At 49.9% G+C, this 20490-nt stretch overlaps 1 protein-coding gene across 8 annotated transcripts in view; it reads left to right on the forward strand.

Moving 5' to 3' along the window:
• Positions 1–20490, forward strand: part of TUBGCP2 (tubulin gamma complex component 2) — a 29930-nt gene that overhangs the window by 178 nt on the left and 9262 nt on the right. For 2 of the 8 annotated variants that reach the window (XM_064269116.1, XM_064269117.1), the window contains exons 1-12: positions 12–391; positions 652–821; positions 2900–3088; positions 7152–7280; positions 8138–8314; positions 12802–12961; positions 13912–14119; positions 14422–14621; positions 14973–15162; positions 16888–17033; positions 17956–18136; positions 19814–19994. In XM_064269116.1, coding sequence (XP_064125186.1) covers positions 2939–3088; positions 7152–7280; positions 8138–8314; positions 12802–12961; positions 13912–14119; positions 14422–14621; positions 14973–15162; positions 16888–17033; positions 17956–18136; positions 19814–19994 — 1722 coding nt within the window. In that variant the 5' untranslated portion in view covers positions 12–391; positions 652–821; positions 2900–2938. The other 6 variants (XM_064269118.1, XM_003419654.4, XM_010599252.3 and 3 more) reach the window with 6 other exon arrangements.

Below are 20490 nucleotides of genomic sequence, written 5' to 3' on the forward strand. Positions count from 1 at the left end.
CTCTGCGCTTGCCCCGCCACCGGTGTGCCGGACGCTGTGCCAGGTGCTCAGCGGCCACGGGTGCCAGCGTCAGACCGGGTCCCTGCTGCCCCGGAGCCTGCAGCGGAGAAGGGCGGCAGATGTTTAACGGCGGAGACAGCTACCCAGTTAGATCGGGAGCGCCCGAGAGAAGCAGGGGGCGCTATGGGACCGTCTGTGGGGGATGGGCCGGGAGCTGACAGGGACAAACTCTCCACCCGCCAAAAGATTTCCTCGTGGAGCAGGGCTTATAAGTGCTCTAGCAAGGAAAAGGGGGTGCTTGCTGTTTCTGTAAGAGAGCCACGTGTAATGAAAATAGAAGTAAGCGACCCATGATGAAAAGCTTTTTGTCAGCTTTACCCTGCAACTAAAGGTTTGTGGCTACAGCCCCACCTGGTCATCTTTAGGCCTAAGAGCTTCTGTTATGGATCAAGAGTCTATTTTTCATTTTCTTGTCTCATACCGAGGACTATTTCTTTACTTTCCTGTTTCTGGAAAAACGTTAGGGTTCTTGGCATTTTTCCAAGTTGTAAGGTAACGTTTTTCAAGCCAGTTAGTGCAATTACCTTTGAGCTCTAAACAAAGATTTTCTCAGCTTCTTCTGTGTTGTAATCAAATGTTTTTCACTACTAGCGTGTGCCTCATTCTGTCACGGCAAAACATGACGTACCACTCCATCGCCTCCTCCCACTCATCCCTCCAGTAGCTCTCAGGAGAGAAGTGCTGCTCAGTCACGCGAGTTTGTGTTCCTCCTTTTGTGGCAACGAACAGAGAAGAGAATTCTAGAGCACCAGAAAGATTAAGTAAGCTTTTAAATGTTCTTAAATTGTTGTTAGGTGCCATCGAGTATGTTCTGTCTCAGCGACCCTATAGAACAGTGTAGAACTGCCTCCTAGGGTTTCCAGAGAGCAGGTGCTGGATTTCAACTGCCAACCTTTTGGTTAGCAGCTGAGCTCTTAACCACTGTGCCACCAGGGTTCTGTTCTTAAATGTTTTCGTTTTTTGGTGGGGACGCTACTGGCATTTTTGGTGGGACAGCACTCCTACATCTTGCCCACTAAGTCAAGGAGCACCTTCCAGACACTGTGACAGCCTGTTGCCCCTACACATTTCCACAGATCCCCAGGGGATGGTACTGCCTGTAGTCGAGGGCTGCCATCTTGTAGGAATTGTTCCCCAAATCCAGATAGAACAGCAGGCTCCTTACAGTGTTAATGTTTGTGATGTGGGGATGTCTGTGTTATATTTTTACCACAAATGTAAAGTTTCTTGAAGATGATGTTTCAAAACAACGTTCACTCAGAAGTAGCTCGCTACCTGTGTTTGCTTGGTGGAGGGTGTTTCGTTTCAGCAGCAAACAAATGTCCTTGCCTTTTTGTATTACCAACATGGCCTTCAATCCAAAAGCAGAGGACAACCCACAGTCATCGAGAAGCCATCAGCCAAAGAGTTGCGGGTTTTCCTGTTCTGCATGTGGTTAGAGGTTCCTTCTTCAAGGCTCCTTGTGGTTAAGGAGGAACTGATGGTTGAGGCGTTGTCAGTAATGCTGGTCTGATTGTCTATGTGTGAAATCCACCATTTTCCAGATAACGGAGTCAATGTTTCCAGAGTATTTGCCCTTTGTAGTAACAGCAACGAGTTATTTCTGCTTTTCCAATAATAACAACTGCAGAACTTTTTATGTGCGGGCACCTCAGTGCTTTATGAGAATTATCTTATTTAACCCACAGCAGCTCTGTGGCATAGGTACTATCATTTCTCTCTTTTCTGATGAGGCACCTGAGTGTCAGAGCCTTAGAAAGGACAGGCTACCTGCCCAGGGTCCCAAAACTGGGAAGTGGCTGGGTCAGTGCTGAGCCTGCCTGGGACTCCATGGCCACATCCTGTGTTTCTTGCTTTCTAACCATGAGTGCTTCTTGATGAAAACATGCATGCTTCGGGGACGTACCACCAGTTCGTGTTTGTGTTCCACTTTCATTGTTGGAGACGTTCTGCCTCCGACCAGTATTTGATGTTTATGTGCCGTGAAAGTATGATATTTGTATGCTGAGCATCTGTTTTCCATTAGACAAGATTAGAGTCTAGCTTTCTCAATGTGAAGTTCCAAATTAATATGTATTAGTAAGTTGTACCTTGTTTGGGTCACAGAACTTTTTGAGAAGCTGATGAAAGACCTTCATCTTAGAAAATTCACAGATGATTTCGCGTCTCATTTCTGAGGGTGCTTTTCATGTTCATGGGCCTAGACTAAGACCCGTGCACTGGCGCTGCAGTGTTTTAGTGAAGCCTGTCCCATTTGTGTTTTGAATCTGTGGTGATTGACACATGCATTTGTCTTAAACCTGTTGCCGGCTCTCTTGGTGGTAACGGCTGCCTGGTCTGCCATCAGTGGGAGAACAGAGGTCCCCATGCAGTCCGCTGCTCTCCACCTGGTGGGACACTGATTTTGTATTTCATGGCAAGACCCTTGGACACAGCAGGGCATAGTGAACTAAAGTGGGACCCCATCCAGCTCAAGGGCACAGGGAGTGTGTAGAATTTGCCCAGAAGCATTAGCATACACAGCCAACCTTGAGAGCAAGAAGGGGAGATGTTCCTGGCACCAGAGCTGTAAATGGAGCTGCAGCTGAAAGGCTCAGGGTTTTAGAGCCAGGTGAGAGCCTTGTGGGCTGGGGTCCAGTGTTCGTGCTGGGACAGGGAGTAGTGGTTTAAGCTTAAGGCTGTTGTGGTGACGTCTGGGGGTGGGGGAGCACGTTTGCAGGGCTCTCCTGGGCCCCAGATGATTTTAGCTTGACAAATGCCTGGTCTTGGCCAACTTAGATTGCTTTCAAGCCTTGTTTATAGGGTTTGGTTTCATAAGTGGTGTGTCTCTCACCCTCAGGAGTTCACATTCTGATGCTGGAGTCCCGGAGCTGGAGCCATGAGTGAGTTTCGGATCCACCATGATGTTAATGAGCTGCTCAGCTTGCTGCATGTCCATGGGAGCGACGGGGCTGAGGTCTACATTGACCTGCTGCAGAAGAACAGAACCCCATATGTCACGACCACTGTCTCTGCACACAGCGCCAAGGTGAGCGCCACCCTGGCAGGCAGATGGCAGCACACAGTGCAGGCTGAGAGCTCTTATGTGGCAGGTGTTATGCAAAAGTCTATGATTTTATTGAATGTTTATGAGAGCTCCTGCCACTCCCTCATCTTACAGATGAGTATGTGGAGGGTTAGAGTGAGAGCTCGAACCTGACTCTCAACCACTGCCTTCCCCATGTCCTAAGAGGAGGTGGGCTCTGGTACCAACCTCATGAAATCCCTTTAAATTATTATTTCTTTAGTCAAGTAATACTCAAAATCATAGATCTTCAGTAGAAGATGGTTTTGAATTTGGAATCTGTTGTTAAATTATGAAGCTTCGTTATTCAGTTAAATAATAGCATTGGGTAATTAGACAAATTAGCTAAACAGAATTGAGAGTTCAGGACCCCACAGTTATCGTTGTTGTTAGATGCCGTCGAGTCGGTTCCAACTCATAGCGACCCTATGCACAACAGAACGAAACACTGCCCCGTCCTGCGCCATGGTTACAGTCGTTGTTATGCTTGAGCTCATTGTTGCAGCCACTGTTTCAGTCCACCTCGTTGAGGATCTTCCTCTTTTCTGATGACCCTGTACTCTGCCAAGCATGATGTCCTTCTCCAGAGACTGATCCTTCCTGACAACATGTGCAAAGTATATAAGACACGGACTCTCCATCCTTGCCTCTAAGGAGCATTCTAGCCGCACTTCTTCCAAGACAGATTTGTTCGTTCTTTTGGCAGTATTCAGTATTCTTCGCCTGCACCACAATTCAAAGGAGTCAACTCTTCTTCAGCCTTTTTTATTCATTGTCCGGCTTTCACATGCATATGATGTCATTGAAAATACCATGGCTTGGGTCAGGTGCACCTTAGTCTTCAAGGTGACATCTTTGCTCTTGAATGCTTTGAAAAGGTCCTTTGCAGCAGGTTTGCCCAATGCAATGCGTCTTTTGATTTCTTGACTGCTGCTTCCATGGCTTTTGATTGTGGATCCAAGTAAAATGAAATCCTTGACAACTTTAGTCTTTTCTCCATGTATCATGATGTTGCTCATTGGTCCAGTTGTGAGGATTTTTGTTTTCTTTATGTTCAGGTGTAATCCATACTGAAGGCTGTGGTCTTTGATCTTCTTTAGTAAGTGCTTCAAGTCCTGTTCACTTTCAGCAAGCAAAATTGTGTCATCTGCATAACATAGGTTGTTAATGAGTCTTCCTCCAATCCTGATGCCCCGTTCTTCTTCATGTAGTCCAGTTTCTCATATTACGTGTTAAGCATACAGATTAAATAGGTATGGTGAAAGAATACAACCCTGATGCATGCCCTTCCTAACTTTAAACCAATCGTAATCCCTTGTTATGTCTGAACAACTGCCTCTTGATCTATGTAAAGGTTCCTCAGGAGCAAAATTAAGTGTTCTGGAATTCCCATTCTTTGCAGTGTTATCCATAGTTTGTTATGATCCACGTAATCAAGTTCCTTTGCGTAATTGATAAAACACAGGTAAACATCCTTCTCCTATTCTCTGCTTTCAGCCAAGATCCATCTGACATCAGCAATGATATCTGGCTCCACGTCCTCTTCTGAAACCAGCCTGAATTTCTGGCAGTTCCCTGTCTATATACTGCTGCAGCCATTTTGGAATGATCTTCAGCAAAATTTTGCTTACGTGTGATATTAATGATATTGTTCTATAATTTCCACACTTGGTTGGATCACCTTTCTTGGGAATAGGCATAAATATGGATTTCTTCCAATCAGTTGGCCCGGAAGCTATCTTCCATATTTCTTGGCATAGACGGATGAGCACCTCCAGCGCTGCATCTGTTTGTTAAAACATCTCAGTTGACATTCCATCAACTCCTGGAGCCTTGTTTTCCACTAATGCCTTCAGAGCAAACTTGGACTTCCTCCTTCAATACGCTCGGTTCCTGATCATGTGTTACCTCTTGAAATAGTTGAATATCGACTAATTCTTCTTAGTATAATGACTCTGTATTCCTTCCATGTTCCTTTGATGCTTCCTGTGCATTTAATATTTTCCCCATGGAATCCTTCACCATTGCAACTCGAGGCTTGAATTTTTTCTTCAGTTCTTTCAGCTTGAGAAACGCTGAGTGAGTTCTTCTCTTTTAGTTTTCCATCTCCAGTTCTTTGTATGTGTCATTATAATACTTTACTGTCTTCTCGAGAGGCCCTTTGAAATCTTCAGTTCTTTTACTTCATCAATTCTTCCTTTCGCTTTAGCTGCTCAGTGCTCAAGAGCAAGTTTCAGAGTCTCCTCAGACATCCATCTTGGTCTTTTCTTTCTTTCCTGTCTTTTGAGTGACCTCTTGCTTTCTTCATGGATGATGTCATTGATGTCATTCCACAACTCATCTGGTCTTTGGTCACTATTGTTCAGTGCATCGAATCTATTCTTGAGATGGTCTCTAAATTCAGGTGGGATATACTCAAGGTCATATTTTGGCTCTCGTGGACTTGCTCTGATTTTCTTCAGTTTCAGCTTGAACTTGCGTATGAGCAATTGATGATCTGTTCCACAGCCGACCCCTGGCCTTGATCTGACTGATGATATTGACCTTTTCCATCATCTCTTTCCATAGCTGTAGTCAGTTTGATTTCTGTGTGTTCCATCTGGTGAGGTCCACATGTATAGTCACCGTTTATGTTGGTGAAAGAAGGTATTTGCAATGAAGAAGTCATTGGTCTTGCAAAATTCTATCATTCGATATCCAGCATTGTTTCTATCACCAAGGCCATATTTTCCAACTACTGATCCTTCTTCTTTGTTTCCAACTTTTGCATTCCAATCGCCAGTAATTATCAATGCGTCTTGATTGCACGTTCGATCAATTTCAGACTGCAGCTGCTGATAAAAATCTTCCATTTCTTCATGTTTGGCCCTATTTGGTGCGTAAATTTAAATAATAGTCATATTAACAGGTCTTCTTTGCAGGCATATGGATATTATTCTATCACTGATAGTGTTGTACTTCAGGATAGATCTTGAAACGTTCTTTTTGAGGATGAATGCAACACCATTCCTCTTCGAGTCGTCATTCCCAGCATAGTAGACTATATGATTGTCCAATTCAAAATGGCCAATACCAGTCCATTTCAGCTCACTAATGCCTAGGATATTGACGTTTGTGCGTTCCATTTCATTTTTGACGATTTCCAATTTTCCTAGATTCATCCTTTATACATTCCAGGTTCCAATTTTTAATGGATGTTTGCAGCTGTTTCTTCTCATTTTGAGTCATGCCACATCAGCAAATGAAGGTCCCGAAAGCTTTACTCCATCCACATCATTAAGGTCAAGTCTACTTTGAGGAGGCAGCTCTTCCCAGTCATCTTCTGAGTGCCTTCCAACCTGGGGGGCTCATCTTCCAGCACTGTATTAGACAATGTTCCGCTGCTATTCATAAGGTTTTCACTGGCTAATGCTTTTCAGAAGTAGACTGCCGGGTCCTTCTTCCTAGTCTGTCCTGGTCTGGAAGCTCAGCTAAAACCTGTCCTCCATAGGTGACCCTGCTGGTATCTGAATACCGGTGGCATAGCTTCCAGCATCAGAGCAACACAGAAGCCCCACAGTACGACAAACTGACAGACACATGGGGGTTGAGAGCTCAGGACCCCACAGTTAAGTTTCATTTATTATAAATGGAGTATTCTGAATCATGGTATTAGGCATAACGCCTGACCTGTGCATCACAGTAAAGTCCAGAGGGAATGAATTATAACAGGTAAAGCAAGTGCATAAACTGCTAGGAAAAATGGAAGTGACTATTACCTGACCTAAGACTTAGAAAGCATAAAATGAGAAAAGCCTTAACAGAAAGTATGAATAACCAAAAAAAAACCAAGCCAGTGCCGTCGAGTCAATTCCGACTCATAGCGACCCTAAGATTCTGGTGAGCTTCCTTAGTTTACTTCAGGGATATGTGATTATTTAACCTGCCTAATTTAACTGTTTGGCTTTTGTCTATAATTTTCTGGAAGGTGTGTGTTAAGTGCATAATCAATTGCTGACATTAAATCACTCACGTTCATGCTTTCAAGGTTAAAATAGCAGAATTCTCTCGAACTCCAGAAGACTTCCTGAAGAAGTATGATGAGCTGAAGTCTAAAAACACGCGGAGCCTGGACCCACTGGTGTACCTGCTGTCGAAGCTCACAGAGGACAAGGAGGTGCTGTGGGGACCGGCTGGGATAGTGTGGTGTGAATGCTGTGAAAAGATTTTCCTTCCGTGCCAGAAAGGCTAACAAGACACGAGCTCCTCAGGGAGCTTCTGCTAGGGACAGTGGTTTTAAGCAACTTCTCGGTGTAGGAGATATACTTCGTTAGATAGGACCTCTCCAGTCTGCCATTACCGGCAACCGTGTCATCCATTCACCACATCTCTGCCTCTACTGTAGCCTCTTGTGCTCGCTCGCTCGTTTTCCACCTCATACGACGTATGGTGCCATTAGGATGAACAGTGAGCCAGGGTGGAGCAGGACCATCTCCAGGGAGCAAGGGGCAGGGAAGCTGATTCCTCACTGTGTGTAATGCTGTATTCTTTGAGCATTTTATCTTGTGCACGTGTTACTTTTGTTTTAAGAAAAAAACACGTCCAGGCCGAAGGAGCCTGGCCCTGAAGAGCATTCCAGTAGTGCGTTAGGTACTTAAGCTTGGTTCATGCAGCCATGCATCTTTCCAGGACCAAAGGGGTGAGGGTGGTGCACATGAGCCCGTGCCCTAAGGGGGCCGGCTCACTTGGAGTGGGAGGGACCTCAATGAGGTTAAATTGCAGAGCTGGCTGTGCCTGCATGCAGGATGGATCTGGAGTGGACATCAGAGGAGGTTTTTAGCATGTGGCAGATGTACCACCTGCTGGGAGGCTGCCTAGAGACAAGAGGGAAACTAAAGGGTTACAAGGTGGCTCCTCTGTGTTCCCCACAGGTGCTCATTTGAATTAGGAAAGAAGTAAGTGGGAGGGTTGCTTTGCTCTCCAGATTGAACAAGCATGCTGACCCCTGTAAATACCTGGCTTTGTTGTTTTTAGACTCTGCAGTACTTGCAGCAGAATGCAAAAGAGCGGGCTGAGCTCCTGGCCAGTGCTGCAGCCAGCTCCACCCCCAGCTTCAGTGTCCCTGCCTCTGCCTCCAAGATCTCCACGCAGGAGCTTGAGGAGCTGAGGAGGCAGCTCGGCAGTGTGGCCACGGGCTCCACGCTGCAGCAGGTACGCCATCCATTTCTGGGGATACACCTTCCCCCAGACTGCACCTGCCCACCTTTCAGGTGCAGGGCTGCAGCTGATGGGCCACGTCTCTGTCACTTGTTAAAAATTAATGTGAAGTTTGGGAGATAGAGGCTTTGCTTTTGACCATGACCCAGCTTTAAATTTTCTTTATAATCAAGAATTCTGGGCCACAAGAAGAGAGCAGCCCTGCAGTAGGTTTTGACTTACCCAGGCAGCCAGACTCACCTGGTGAAGGGTAGTGGTGGGATCTCAGCCAACAGTTACGGCTTCTCATTTTCCTCCATCAGTTTTTGTGCTGAGTAGTTTTTCTTTGTATATTGTCTTTCCTGTTTTTCATTGTTGTCGATGTTGTTTTTGCTGAGTCTTATGTTTTTCTTATGTTTCATTTTGATGTGTACGATTGTTAAGTCTCTTTTATGGTTACCTTAATATTTATCCATGTTTTTCTAAGGTTAAATCAAATTTTTTTCTTTATATTGCCTTGATTTTTTCTCCATATGAGAGATCTGTGACTACATTTTTTAGTTCCTCTTTATTGATTTAATGTTGTCATCTTTTACGTAATGATAGCACTGTTTGCCTGTTTTGAGTGGTTTTTTATCTTGATTTGTTTTTGAGATTTCCCTGTCTGGGTCGCTATCTGGTTGCTCTGCACTGTGTTCTAGTCTTGGGTTGATATCTGACGTTACTGATTTTCTAACCAGAGAACTTCCTTTAGTATTTCTTGTAGTTTTCATTTGATTTTTGCAAATTCCCTCATCTTCTGTTTATCTGGAAACATCCCAATTTCACCTTCATATTCAAGAGACAGGTTTGCTGGATATATGATTCTTGGTTGGCAGTTTTTTTCTTTCAATGCTTCATATATGTCATCCCATTGCCTTCTTGCCTGCATGGTTTCTGTCGAGTAGTCCAAGCTTATTCTTATTGTCTGTCCTTTGTAGGTGACTTTTTGCTTATCCCTAGCTGCTCTTAAAATTCTCTGTCTTTGGCTTTGCCAGGTTTGATTATAATGTGTCTTGGTGACTTTCTTTTGGGATCTACCTTATGTGGAGTTTGATGAGCATCTTGGATAGGTATCTTCTCGTCTTTCATGATATCAGGGAAGTTTTCTGCCAACAAATCTTCAAAATTTCTCCCTGTATTTTTTGTTCTCCCTCCCTGTTCTGGTACTCCAATCACTCGTAGGTTATTTCCCTTGATAGAGTTCCACATGATTCTTAGGGTTTCTTCATTTTTTTTAATTGTTTTATTTGATTTTTCTTCAAATATATTGGTGCCAAGTGTTCTATCTTCAGTCTCACTAATTTTGACTTTCATTTCCTCAATTCTGTTCCTCTGACTTTCTATTGAATTGTCTGATCTGAAATTTTGTTGTTAATCTTCTGTATTTCTGATTGCTGTCTCTTTGTGGATCCTTGTAGCCTGTAAAATTTTTCGTTATGTTCTTGAATAACCTTTTTAATTTCTTCGGCTGCTTTATCTGTGTGTTCCTAGGCTTTTTCTGCGTTTTGCCTGATCTCCCTCCTGATCTCCGTCTTGATGTCTTGAGTAGAGTTCTGTGTATTAATCTTTTGTATTCTGCATCTGGTAATTCCAAGAAGGCACCTTCATCTGGAACGTTCCTAGATCCTTTGTTCTGAGAGCTTGTTGAAGTGATCACGTTTTGCTTATTTATGTGGTTTGTTATTGACTTGTCTCCGAGTCACCTATAAGTTACTGTATTAATTTATGTTTGCTTACTATATCCTGGCTTTTTGCTTTGTTTTGTTTTGATGGGCCTAAACTTGAGTGAGCTAGCTTGATTATTTGTACCTTTGAAGCTCTGATGTCCTGTCACCAGATGGCTAGAGCTGTTACCAGGTATACGAGCCTAGGAGTCCATTCACCCTTCTTGTATGGATTCAGCTCAGGTGTCCGGTACAGGCACTGTTCTACAGTCTTAGAGGGGCAGGGATGGTTGGTGTAGGTACAGGTATCTGGTTGCAACAGGGGGTCATGCTCTGAACAAGGCAGGGGGCTGACAACTGTCCCCCGAATGTCTGTTAGGAAAGTGCGTCCCTGTTCCCTAGAGCACACAGGTGGGTGGGTTCTGCAGATGGACCATGGGCACCCAGTGCTTTTGGTTGTAAGGACTGGGAGATACCAGTTATCCTTGGACCCCAGGTGTGGGTGGCTGGGTGACCTGAGTGAAGCCACGTCTTTAGGCCCCTGATGTGCGTAGGTGAGGACCCTGTTTAATAGGCAAAGCGGTGTCAGACATCAAACACCCACCTCTCCACCGCACAGCTGAAACACTTGAGGTCTGCCAACAAGGGCCTGTTCTCCTGAAATTGGCCCCCACAGGTCCATGCAGGGATAAAAGGTATTCAGGGTCCACAGACCGTTTGTGCCTGGACAAGAGCCACTTTTGCCCTGAGTTCCCAGCTTAGGGGAGCCGGCAGGTTATCTTTTCCCCCAATTGTTAATTTATTCCTCCTCCAAGGCTGGGAGAATGGCTCAGGGCACGCAGAAGGACCTATCTCAGGCCCAGGGAAATCGACAGCCACTGAAGTCGGCTTGGGGACTGGGCGTGCAGTAAATCAGGTGCAAGTTCTTAGATTTTGTCTAGAGCACTGTTCTTCTCTTGTTCCGGAGGCATGAGTAGACTGTGCAGCTCACGGTCTCTCTCTGAGGAACTCATGTCCCAAACACTACCGCCAGCCCTGCCACGGTCGCGCCAGGGTTCCTTGCAAGTCAGGTCCAACAGCTCCTCACTGTTTCTGAACTGTCTCTCCCTCCCCCTGCCACTTGGTCTGATTTCCTTACTGTGCCTTTGATGTTCAGGGCTCCTAGCTTGCCATATATATAATCATTTTCTCCGGTCTTTGTTGTAAGAGAGATCACTGGAAGCATCTGACTGCTTTGCCATCTTGGCCCTGCCTCTTTTCTATTAGTTTTTGACAGTTTGTTTTTTCAAGAGTGTGCTTTGTAGATAATCTTCTCTTGATTGTTTCTTTCTTCTGTATTTGCTTTTTTCTGCTTTAGATTTCATGTCTTCCACAGTTTTTTTTTTTTTTTTTTGATTAGCTGTTTAAGCATTTCTTACGTGTATAATTTAGTGGCATCAGTTACGTTAATCATGTTGTATGGCCATCACCAGTGTCTGTTGCTAAATTTCCCATCACCGTTAACAGATGCTCACTGCATCCTAAACAATGACGGCCCCTCTCCCCCTCCCTCCCATCACGGGCAACCACGAGTAAACTTTGGCGCCTGTTCCTTTACCTGTCATAGGTATTTCACATAATCCCTTGGTCTTTTGGTTAACTCTTATCCCATAGGTCTTTCTGTTCAGAGCTGCCAGATTATCACCTTTGTGTCCTTTAAGTCCTGCCTCAAATCTCACTTCCTATAAATTTTACTAGCTTAGCCATGAGTGTATTGAGAGCAGAGGCCTAGGCTCCCAGTAGTGGCACCATGCACCAGTAATGACAGTAATAGCTGCCACCTGTCAGCACTTCCCACATGCCAGACACTGTGGCGAGCCCCTAGGTACACATCTTGTTTAATCCTCACACACTGAGGGGCTGGTACCACCTCTACCCCTGCATGACAGATGAGGAAACTGAGGCCCCTCTAAAGTGTGGAGATGGGAGTTTACACCTGAGCTGCCCACCCCAGAGACCGAGCCCTGTGCCCTTGCGCTGACCTCCTGAGTCAGTGCTGCTGAGAGTTGGGCTGCTCCAGCCTGATAACACCTGATGGCTGGTCCCATGCGAGTACTGCAGCTCTATGCTGTAGGTACTGGGAGCAGAGCCTTCCTGGTGTGGTCTTGCAGAGCTGTCCTCACTCTGATAGGCCCTGGGCGGCCACGTCCCTCTTCCTGTCAGCCTGAGAATGCACCAGTGTTGCTGTGGCCTGTTCACACTGTGAGTCCCAGGGCGCAGATATGGTCATTGCCAGGAGAGAGTGATGGAGGTCACACAAAGAGTACTCCTGAGAGCCAGGCCTAACCTGGGACACCCTTCCTGGGGCATGGCAGGGCCAGTGCTTGCGAGTCACGAGGAGGCTCCTGGACTGGGACCCCCTGAGATGAGACCCCTTCCCCCCGACATTAAGGGTGGATCCCCTGAACCAAGGACCCCAAGATGAGGGATGGGTCCCCTGAACTGATGGCCCCCTGCCATGAAGGGCAGGTCCCCTGAACTGAGGGCCCTGTGAGATGAGGGGTAAGTCCTCTGAACCAATGGCTCCCTGACATGCAGGGCAGGTCCCCGTGGACTGGCGGGTCATCCTGAACTAGGGGTCAATGTTCTACCCTAGGACCTGGCCTGGTGGTGGCTCACAAACCGTTATTTCAGTTCTGCACAGGTTTCCTGAGCCCTTACCTGTGTTAGATGATCAGCTTTTTTGTTAAAGACATGTGTTTCTTCAGTTTTTCTACTGAAAGTGTATCTCTTTGTTCTTTAAAACGCCCTTGCTAGTCTCTGGAACTTAAAAGAAAGATGCTTCGAGACAAACAGAATAAGAAGAACTCAGGCCAGCAGCTCCCTGTGTTCCCAGCGTGGGTGTATGAGCGACCTGCGCTGACCGGGGACTTTCTGAGCAACTCGGGGGTGGGCGCAGATGCGGCCCTCCCCATAGGTACGTAAGGTACTGATGGTGCGGCATTTCCTGACATGTTTGCCTGTCATGATCGGGACCTAGGTTGTGATGCAGGGTTTACCAGCTCACACGTGCTCAGGTCCCAGTATCTTGCGGTAACAGTAACAGTTCCCAAGCTGCCAACCTCCAGTTCTGGTGCTGACTCCAGGCCTGATCCTGGGGCTGACCCTGGGCTCCACACAAGGCTGGTGCAGCTATGAGGCTGGATGCAGGACGATTTCGCCACAGCCGCTTCGCCTAGAGCTGCTTTTCTCCTGGCGGTGCTGTCTTCCTACTCTCACGTGTGGCTCTTCTCCCCTGGCAAGGTGTCCCAGCAAGAGCCAGGTGGCCCGGCCCACACTGTCTTTGAGGCCCGCAGGTGGCCACAAGGAAGCAGGCCATGCCTGTTGCGGCCCTATGTGTGTGGGTGATGGACATTACGTAGTTTCTCTCCAGAGTGATATCTGGAGAGAACCTTTTTTTCGTCCCATAGTAAAGCAGACTTACCAAATTTTAATTTTAAGCGCTGTAGTACCACTTACACTGGCAGTGCGTTTTAAATTGCTGATTTTATCTTTTAAAAAGCTGAGAGTTTATCGTAACCTAAAAGATTTTCCTTTTTTTGCCTCAAAAGGACCCAGCCTGCTGTCAGTGCTCTGATATGTGATCACATCTCATCTGGTTGCACTGGTGGCCAGTGGCTCCTGGAGCAGGCACACCTTTCCTGGGGGGTTGGAATCTCAGCCCTCAGTACCCCCTGGGGTCCATCAAGGCTGAATACACCAACTTATTTTTTGTATCCATGAACGTCTGGGGCAGCTGCAAGGAGGGGAAAGTGGGAGCGTGACTCTAACCAGATGGACAAGGATAGTAGAAGGGTCAAAGGGGTCAGCTGGGTGGAGTGGGGGACACTGGCTGCTCACAGACTCTGTACTGCCACCCCCGGCCAGGCGCCCTGCCCTTGACCACCCAGGAATCGGCCATTGTGGAGGACCTGCTCTACGTGCTGGCTGGTGTGGATGGCAGGTACATCACTGCACAGCCCCTCACGGGCCGACAGAACCGCACCTTCCTCGTGGACCCCAACCTGGACCTCTCTGTCAAGGAGCTGGTGAACAGAATCCTCCCGGTGGCCACCAGCTACTCTACTGTGACCAGGTGGGTATCACACACCAGGACTGCCTGGACTCAACTGTCAGACCCAGAGGATGCCTGTGACTTCAGGGGTCAAGCCCCTTCTCTGGTTATGGCCCAGCCTCACTCCTAACATGGCCTTGAAGCCCAGGGAAGTGTAGAGCCTGTGGCCCCACCCTGGCCCATGTGCCCCACCCCAGGTCCTTTCAGAACAGGAGGTCGAGCGAGTTGTTCACCATGTGGGCGCGGGGCGTGGATTATCTGGTCTTTCATCTGAGAAGGAAGGTGGCCCTTCTTCAGGGTGCTTAGTGCCTTCCTCCTTGCAGGTTCATTGAAGAGAAGTCGTCCTTTGAGTACGGGCAGGTGAACCATGCCCTGGCAGCTGCAATGCGCACCCTAGTGAAGGAGTATCTGATCCTCATCACGCAGCTGGAGCTGCTACAGAGGCAGGGCTTGCTGTCGCTGCAGAAGCTCTGGTTCTACATCCAGCCGACCATGCGCACTGTGGACATCCTGGCTTCGCTCGGTACCACGCAACCATCATGGGCACGGTGGGCCCACAGGAGCCTACAGGCCGTCCTGGAGGCGGGGTGTTAGCAGTCACGATAGAGGAGCTCAGAGTATCATCATGGGGAGGGGAGGGAGCAGTTCTGACTCTGGCCCTGGCTGTGGCTCTAGGTTTGTTGTTTCTGGACACCAGATATGAAGGCAGAGCCCCCGTCACTTCACATCACGTGTATTTGTGGGAGGGGAGCTGCGGTCGCTGCCCTTTATAAGCTAAATAAGCTGCTTGTCCCAGCACAAGGGCCAAGGTTCATCAAGGAGGGCGCTCGTGCCTCCTTCATTGGGGTGAGCAGCTCCCTTTTTCCCCCCGCAGCTACATCAGTGGATAAAGGCGAGTGTCTGGGGGGCTCGACCCTCAGCCTCCTCCACGACAGAAGCTTCAACTACACAGGGGACAGCCAGGCCCAGGAGCTGTGTCTGTACCTGACCAAGGCTGCCAGCGTGCCCTACTTTGAGATCTTGGAGAAGTGGATCTACCGGGGGATCATCGATGACCCATACAGGTCGGCACCCCCAGAGGCACAGGCTGTGGGGAGACCCTCAGCAGCAGCCCCGCTCTGGGCTCTCCTCAGGCAGCCACGGCAGATGCCACACCAGCCGGCTGCCTGGCAATGAGGAAGGGAGCGAGTGTGCTCTGCTGCTCTCCAGCCGCTGCATTCTCGGCACGAAGGAAGTCAGGCTCACGCTGGGCTCCTCACCCCGTCCTTTCGTGGACATCCTTCCCGGCCCGCAGGAACCTGGGCGCGCCCTCAGCATGACGTAGCCAAGGGCGTGAAGTGAAACTCCCCACTCTTGGGAAATCCTGTTTTGTTGAGATATTTATGTGAGAGAATATCTGTTTTTAAAAGGTTATGGCAAAGAAATAACGTGGTTGTTTACTAATGAATTGGATAACAAAATCTAGTGCAGCAGGCCTAGTAGGGAGGGTGGTTTCAGAGCCATGGTAGGTGTGAGAGGGGGTTGGAGTATTGGCAGTGCTGAAATGTGGTGCGAACACAGCCAGTTTCTGAGGTGGCAGCACGTGTTATGCCACCGTGAGCGTGGGTGATGACGCACTTTGTGCGCGTGTGGTTTAGGTACCTACGTCCATCACGGAGGAAATGCTAAGTTTAAAGAGAGCTGGATCTCTGAGCCTAGGCTGGACACGAGTTTTGCAGTGGTGATTTTAAGATAGCTTACTCACAGAGGAGACACACTTGGTCTTCGTGGGTCATCTCAGAGTGTGTTGCCCTAACCCGTGCTCTGTCTCCTTCACGCTGGCATAGGCAAGCAGGCCTCCTGCTCTGACTGCCCCTCCATTCAAGCCTGGGCCCTCCAGGAAGTGCACCAGCAGCCTGACCCGGCTGATGGTGCGCAGCAGGCTGTGTCTGAGTGCCCTCTGACCCGGCCGATGGTGCGCAGCAGGCTGTGTCTGAGTGCCCTCTGACCCGGCCGATGGTGCGCAGCAGGCTGTGTCTGAGTGCCCCCTGACCTGGCCGATGGTGCGCAGCAGGCTGTGTCTGAGTGCCCTCTGACCTGGCCGATGGTGCGCAGGAGGCTGTGTCTGAGTGCCCCCTGACCTGGCCGATGGTGCGCAGGAGGCTGTGTCTGAGTGCCCCCTGACCCGGCCGATGGTGCGCAGCAGGCTGTGTCTGAGTGCCCCCTGACCCGGCCGATGGTGCGCAGCAGGCTGTGTCTGAGTGCCCTCTGACCTGGCCGATGGTGCGCAGCAGGCTGTGTCTGAGTGCCCCCTGACCTGGCCGATGATGCGCAGCAGGCTGTGTCTGAGTGCCCCCTGACCTGGCCGATGGTGCGCAGGAGGCTGTGTCTGAGTGCCCCCTGACCTGGCCGATGGTGCGCAGGAGGCTGTGTCTGAGTGCCCTCTGACCTGGCCGATGGTGCGCAGGAGGCTGTGTCTGAGTGCCCCCTGACCTGGCCGATGGTGCGCAGGAGGCTGTGTCTGAGTGCCCTCTGACCTGGCCGATGGTGCGCAGGAGGCTGTGTCTGAGTGCCCCCTGACCTGGCCGATGGTGCGCAGGAGGCTGTGTCTGAGTGCCCCCTGACCTGGCCGATGGTGCGCAGCAGGCTGTGTCTGAGTGCCCCCTGACCTGGCCGATGGTGCGCAGGAGGCTGTGTCTGAGTGCCCCCTGACCTGGCCGATGGTGCGCAGGAGGCTGTGTCTGAGTGCCCCCTGACCTGGCCGATGGCGTGCAGCAGACCGTGTCTGAGCGCGGTCTGTGTTCCAGCAGTGAGTTCATGGTGGAGGAGCATGAGCTGCGGAAGGAGAAGATCCAGGAGGACTACAATGACAAGTACTGGGACCAGCGGTACACCGTTGTGCAGCCGCACATTCCATCTTTCCTGCAGAAGATGGCGGACAAGATCCTCAGCACAGGTGGGCTGCAGTGGGACCCTCGACTGACTCTGAGAGCCAAGAGCCCTGGAGTGGGAGGGGGCCATTCTGCATCTGTGTCTAGGACACAGGCCCAGCCTACAGGGTCACTGTGGGTCTCACCTTCCCAGAGCATACGTGTCAGGCCACCAGCATGGAGTCCGTCATCCCTGTGCCCTATGGCTATGGCCATTGCCATGGCACAAGCTCCTGGAGGGGACCGTGGCCCAGAGCTGTCACATGGCAGAGCCCAGGCAGCAGTAGAGCCAGGCCTCGGGGTTGTCAGTGAAAAGGCTCAGTGTCCACATGATTCCGCTGTTTGAGGTGAATCACTTAGCTCTGACCCAGGAGGCAGTTGAACATCTGCCCTTTCTTCTGTCCTTACTCCTGTTTTAATCTCTAAAGCTCCCTCCCACCCAGGACAGATGGTTAGGGCTCTGCCTCCCTGGCCACAGCACACAGCGCTCAAGTTGTGCCACCCAGCTCAGGGCCTGGTTTAGAACACTTGCAGGCCCAGCACACTTCCAGTGAGTTACCTGCACACACGTTGCGAAGGACGCAACATTTCAGGTCTCAAAATTCAACTGTCCCTGGAAGGTCTGGGGAAGGATTTAGATTCTGGTTCTTGTATGTCCTTTTTGAATTTTTTTCTGTGATCTTAGTTAGAAAAATTCAGAAATAAAGAGCCACAGCAAGTCACAGCTCTTCAGAGTAGCCCTGTTCCCAGGCTTTTGTAAGGCCACTAGCCACTGCTTTCAAGGGAGACGTGTCTTCCCCTGGATAAAGTGAGTTTCCACCCCGTTCTTGTGCCATCTGTTCTGTGCCTGCTGATAGCTAGCTTTGGACGAAGATACTGAGGTTTCAGGCCTGAGACTTATTATAGGCACAGTACAAACTTTAGTATGCCTCCCTTCCCCTTCTCCAGGAAAATACCTGAATGTAGTCCGGGAGTGTGGCCACGATGTCACTTGCCCAGTAGCCAAGGAGATCACCTACACGTTGAAGGAGCGGGCATACGTGGAACAGATAGAGAAGGCCTTTAACTATGCCAGCAAAGTCCTCCTGGATTTCCTGATGCAAGAGAAGGAGCTCGTTGCCCATCTGAGGTTTGGGAATACGTACTGAGTTGTTTTTTTTTTTTTTACTGAGTTTAGTCCACCTGTAAATGAGCGGGCAGTGATCTTCAGTGCAGCGTATATTGTCTGCAAAACTTCCGAGGGAGGTGGGGAGGTCGCTTCGAGGGTTGTTTATCTTTTTAAAAATGGGAATGTTGCCACATTCCGTGGGACTCTGCACACTCGCCCTCCCACCACATTACACGGGACTCTGCGCACGCATCCTTGCACCATGTTACACAGGACTCTGCACACACATTGTCCCACCACATTGCACGGGACTCTGCACACACATCCTCCCACCACGTTACACGGGACTCTGCACACACATCCTCCCACCACGTTACACGGGACTCTGCGCACACCCTCCCACCACATTACACGGGACTCTGTGCACACATCCACCGCATTACATGGGACTCTGCACACTTGTCTTCCCACCACATGACACGGGACTCTGCACACAGATCCACCATGTTACACGGGACTCTGCACAGTCGTTCTTCCACCACATTACACAGGACTCTGTGCACACATCCTCCCACCACGTTACATGGGACTCTGCACACTTGCGCTCCCACTGTGTTTTACGGGACTTTGCGCACACATCCTCCCACCACGTTACACGGGACTCTGCGCACACATCTTCCCACCACGTTACACAGACTCTGCGCACTCGTCCTCCCGCCACGCTACACGGGCCTCTGCGTGCTCCTCCGCCCACAAAGCTACATGGGACTCTGCGCGCTCGCCCTCCTACCACGTTACACAGGACTCTGTACACTTATTCTCCCACCACGTTACACGGGACTCTGCGCACTTGCTCTCCCACCACATTGCATGGAGCTCCGCACACTTGTCCTCCCACCACGTTGCACAGTTTTTTTACACCCGTCCTCCCACCTAATTGCATAGGTCTTTGCACACTCATCCTCCCACCACGTTGCACAGTTCTTGCACACTGCCCTCCCACCACGTTGCACAGTTCTTGCACACTGTCCTCCCACCACGTTGCACAGTTCTTGCACACTGCCCTCCCACCACGTTGCACAGTTCTTGCACACTGCCCTCCCACCACGTTGCACAGTTCTTGCACACTGCCCTCCCACCACGTTGCATGGGTCTTTTCACACATCTGCTTGCAGCATTGCACAGGATTTTGCCCAGTCATCGGCCTGCCACATCGTTAGTGTTACCTCATGTTTCTGGGGTGCCAGCACCTGCAGGGGAGCCTGGGAGGTCGCAGTATCTGCCCCCAAGGCCACCTTGTCCAAGGTGACACGGAGCCCACCACCAGCCCCCACCCCTACCTGTGCAATTGGTCCAGAGTCCTCTCACCCCTCCCTGTCAGCACCTCCTCGTATCACAGCCTGGACAGAGTGGGGAGTAGTCTGAGTTGCTTGCCTCCAAGCACTGCTTGTGGCTGCTGTCTTCCATTGCCTTCTGTAATTTGCTGTGTGTGAGTTCTCGCTGCATGAGCACTGTGTGCTGTGACACCCTGAGCACTTCCGCAGGGCCCACCTGTCCGCAGACGTTGGTCTTCATGGTGGGCCTCACCTGCAGGAGACTCTTCCCAAAGTTGCCCTCATTTCCCCGTGAGCCACACTGCTCTGCTGTGTTAGACGGCCTCGTGAGGTTCCCCTCTCTTCACCGGCCTGTGCCGGCCAGGTCCATCAAGCGCTACTTCCTGATGGACCAGGGGGACTTCTTTGTGCACTTCATGGACCTGACTGAGGAGGAGCTGAAGAAGCCAGTGGACGACATCACGCCCCCCCGCCTGGAGGCCCTGCTGGAGCTGGCCTTGCGCATGAGCACCGCCAACACGGACCCTTTCAAGGATGACCTGAAGGTGGGCGTGGAGGGGTACCAAGAGAGGGTCCTGTGGGAATTTCAGGGGGGACCTACAGAGACTTGGGGCACTGAGAGAGGCCTGTAAGAATTGAGGGCGGTGGGATCTGCAGAGACGTGGGCGACTGCCGAGAGAGGCCTGTAGGAATTATGGGGGGGGTTGGGTTCTGCAGAGATGTAGGTGACTGCCGAGAGAGGCCTGTAGGAATTGTGGGGGGATGGGATCTGCAGAGACGTGGGCGACTGCCGAGAGAGGCCTGTAGGAATTATGGGGGGGGGGGGTTGGGTTCTGCAGAGATGTAGGTGACTGCCGAGAGAGGCCTGTAGGAATTATGGAGGGGTGGGATCTGCAGAGATGTGGGCGACCACCAAGAGGCCTATAGGAATTATAGGGGTGTTGGGATCTGCAGAGACGTAGGTGACTGCCAAGAGAGGCCTATAGGAACAGCAGACGTGGAGCCAGCTCACGGAAACAGGAGTAGGAGTGGCTCTTGGTA

This window comes from Loxodonta africana, chromosome 16 (genome assembly GCF_030014295.1).
Source record: "Loxodonta africana isolate mLoxAfr1 chromosome 16, mLoxAfr1.hap2, whole genome shotgun sequence".
Taxonomy (NCBI): domain Eukaryota; kingdom Metazoa; phylum Chordata; class Mammalia; order Proboscidea; family Elephantidae; genus Loxodonta; species Loxodonta africana.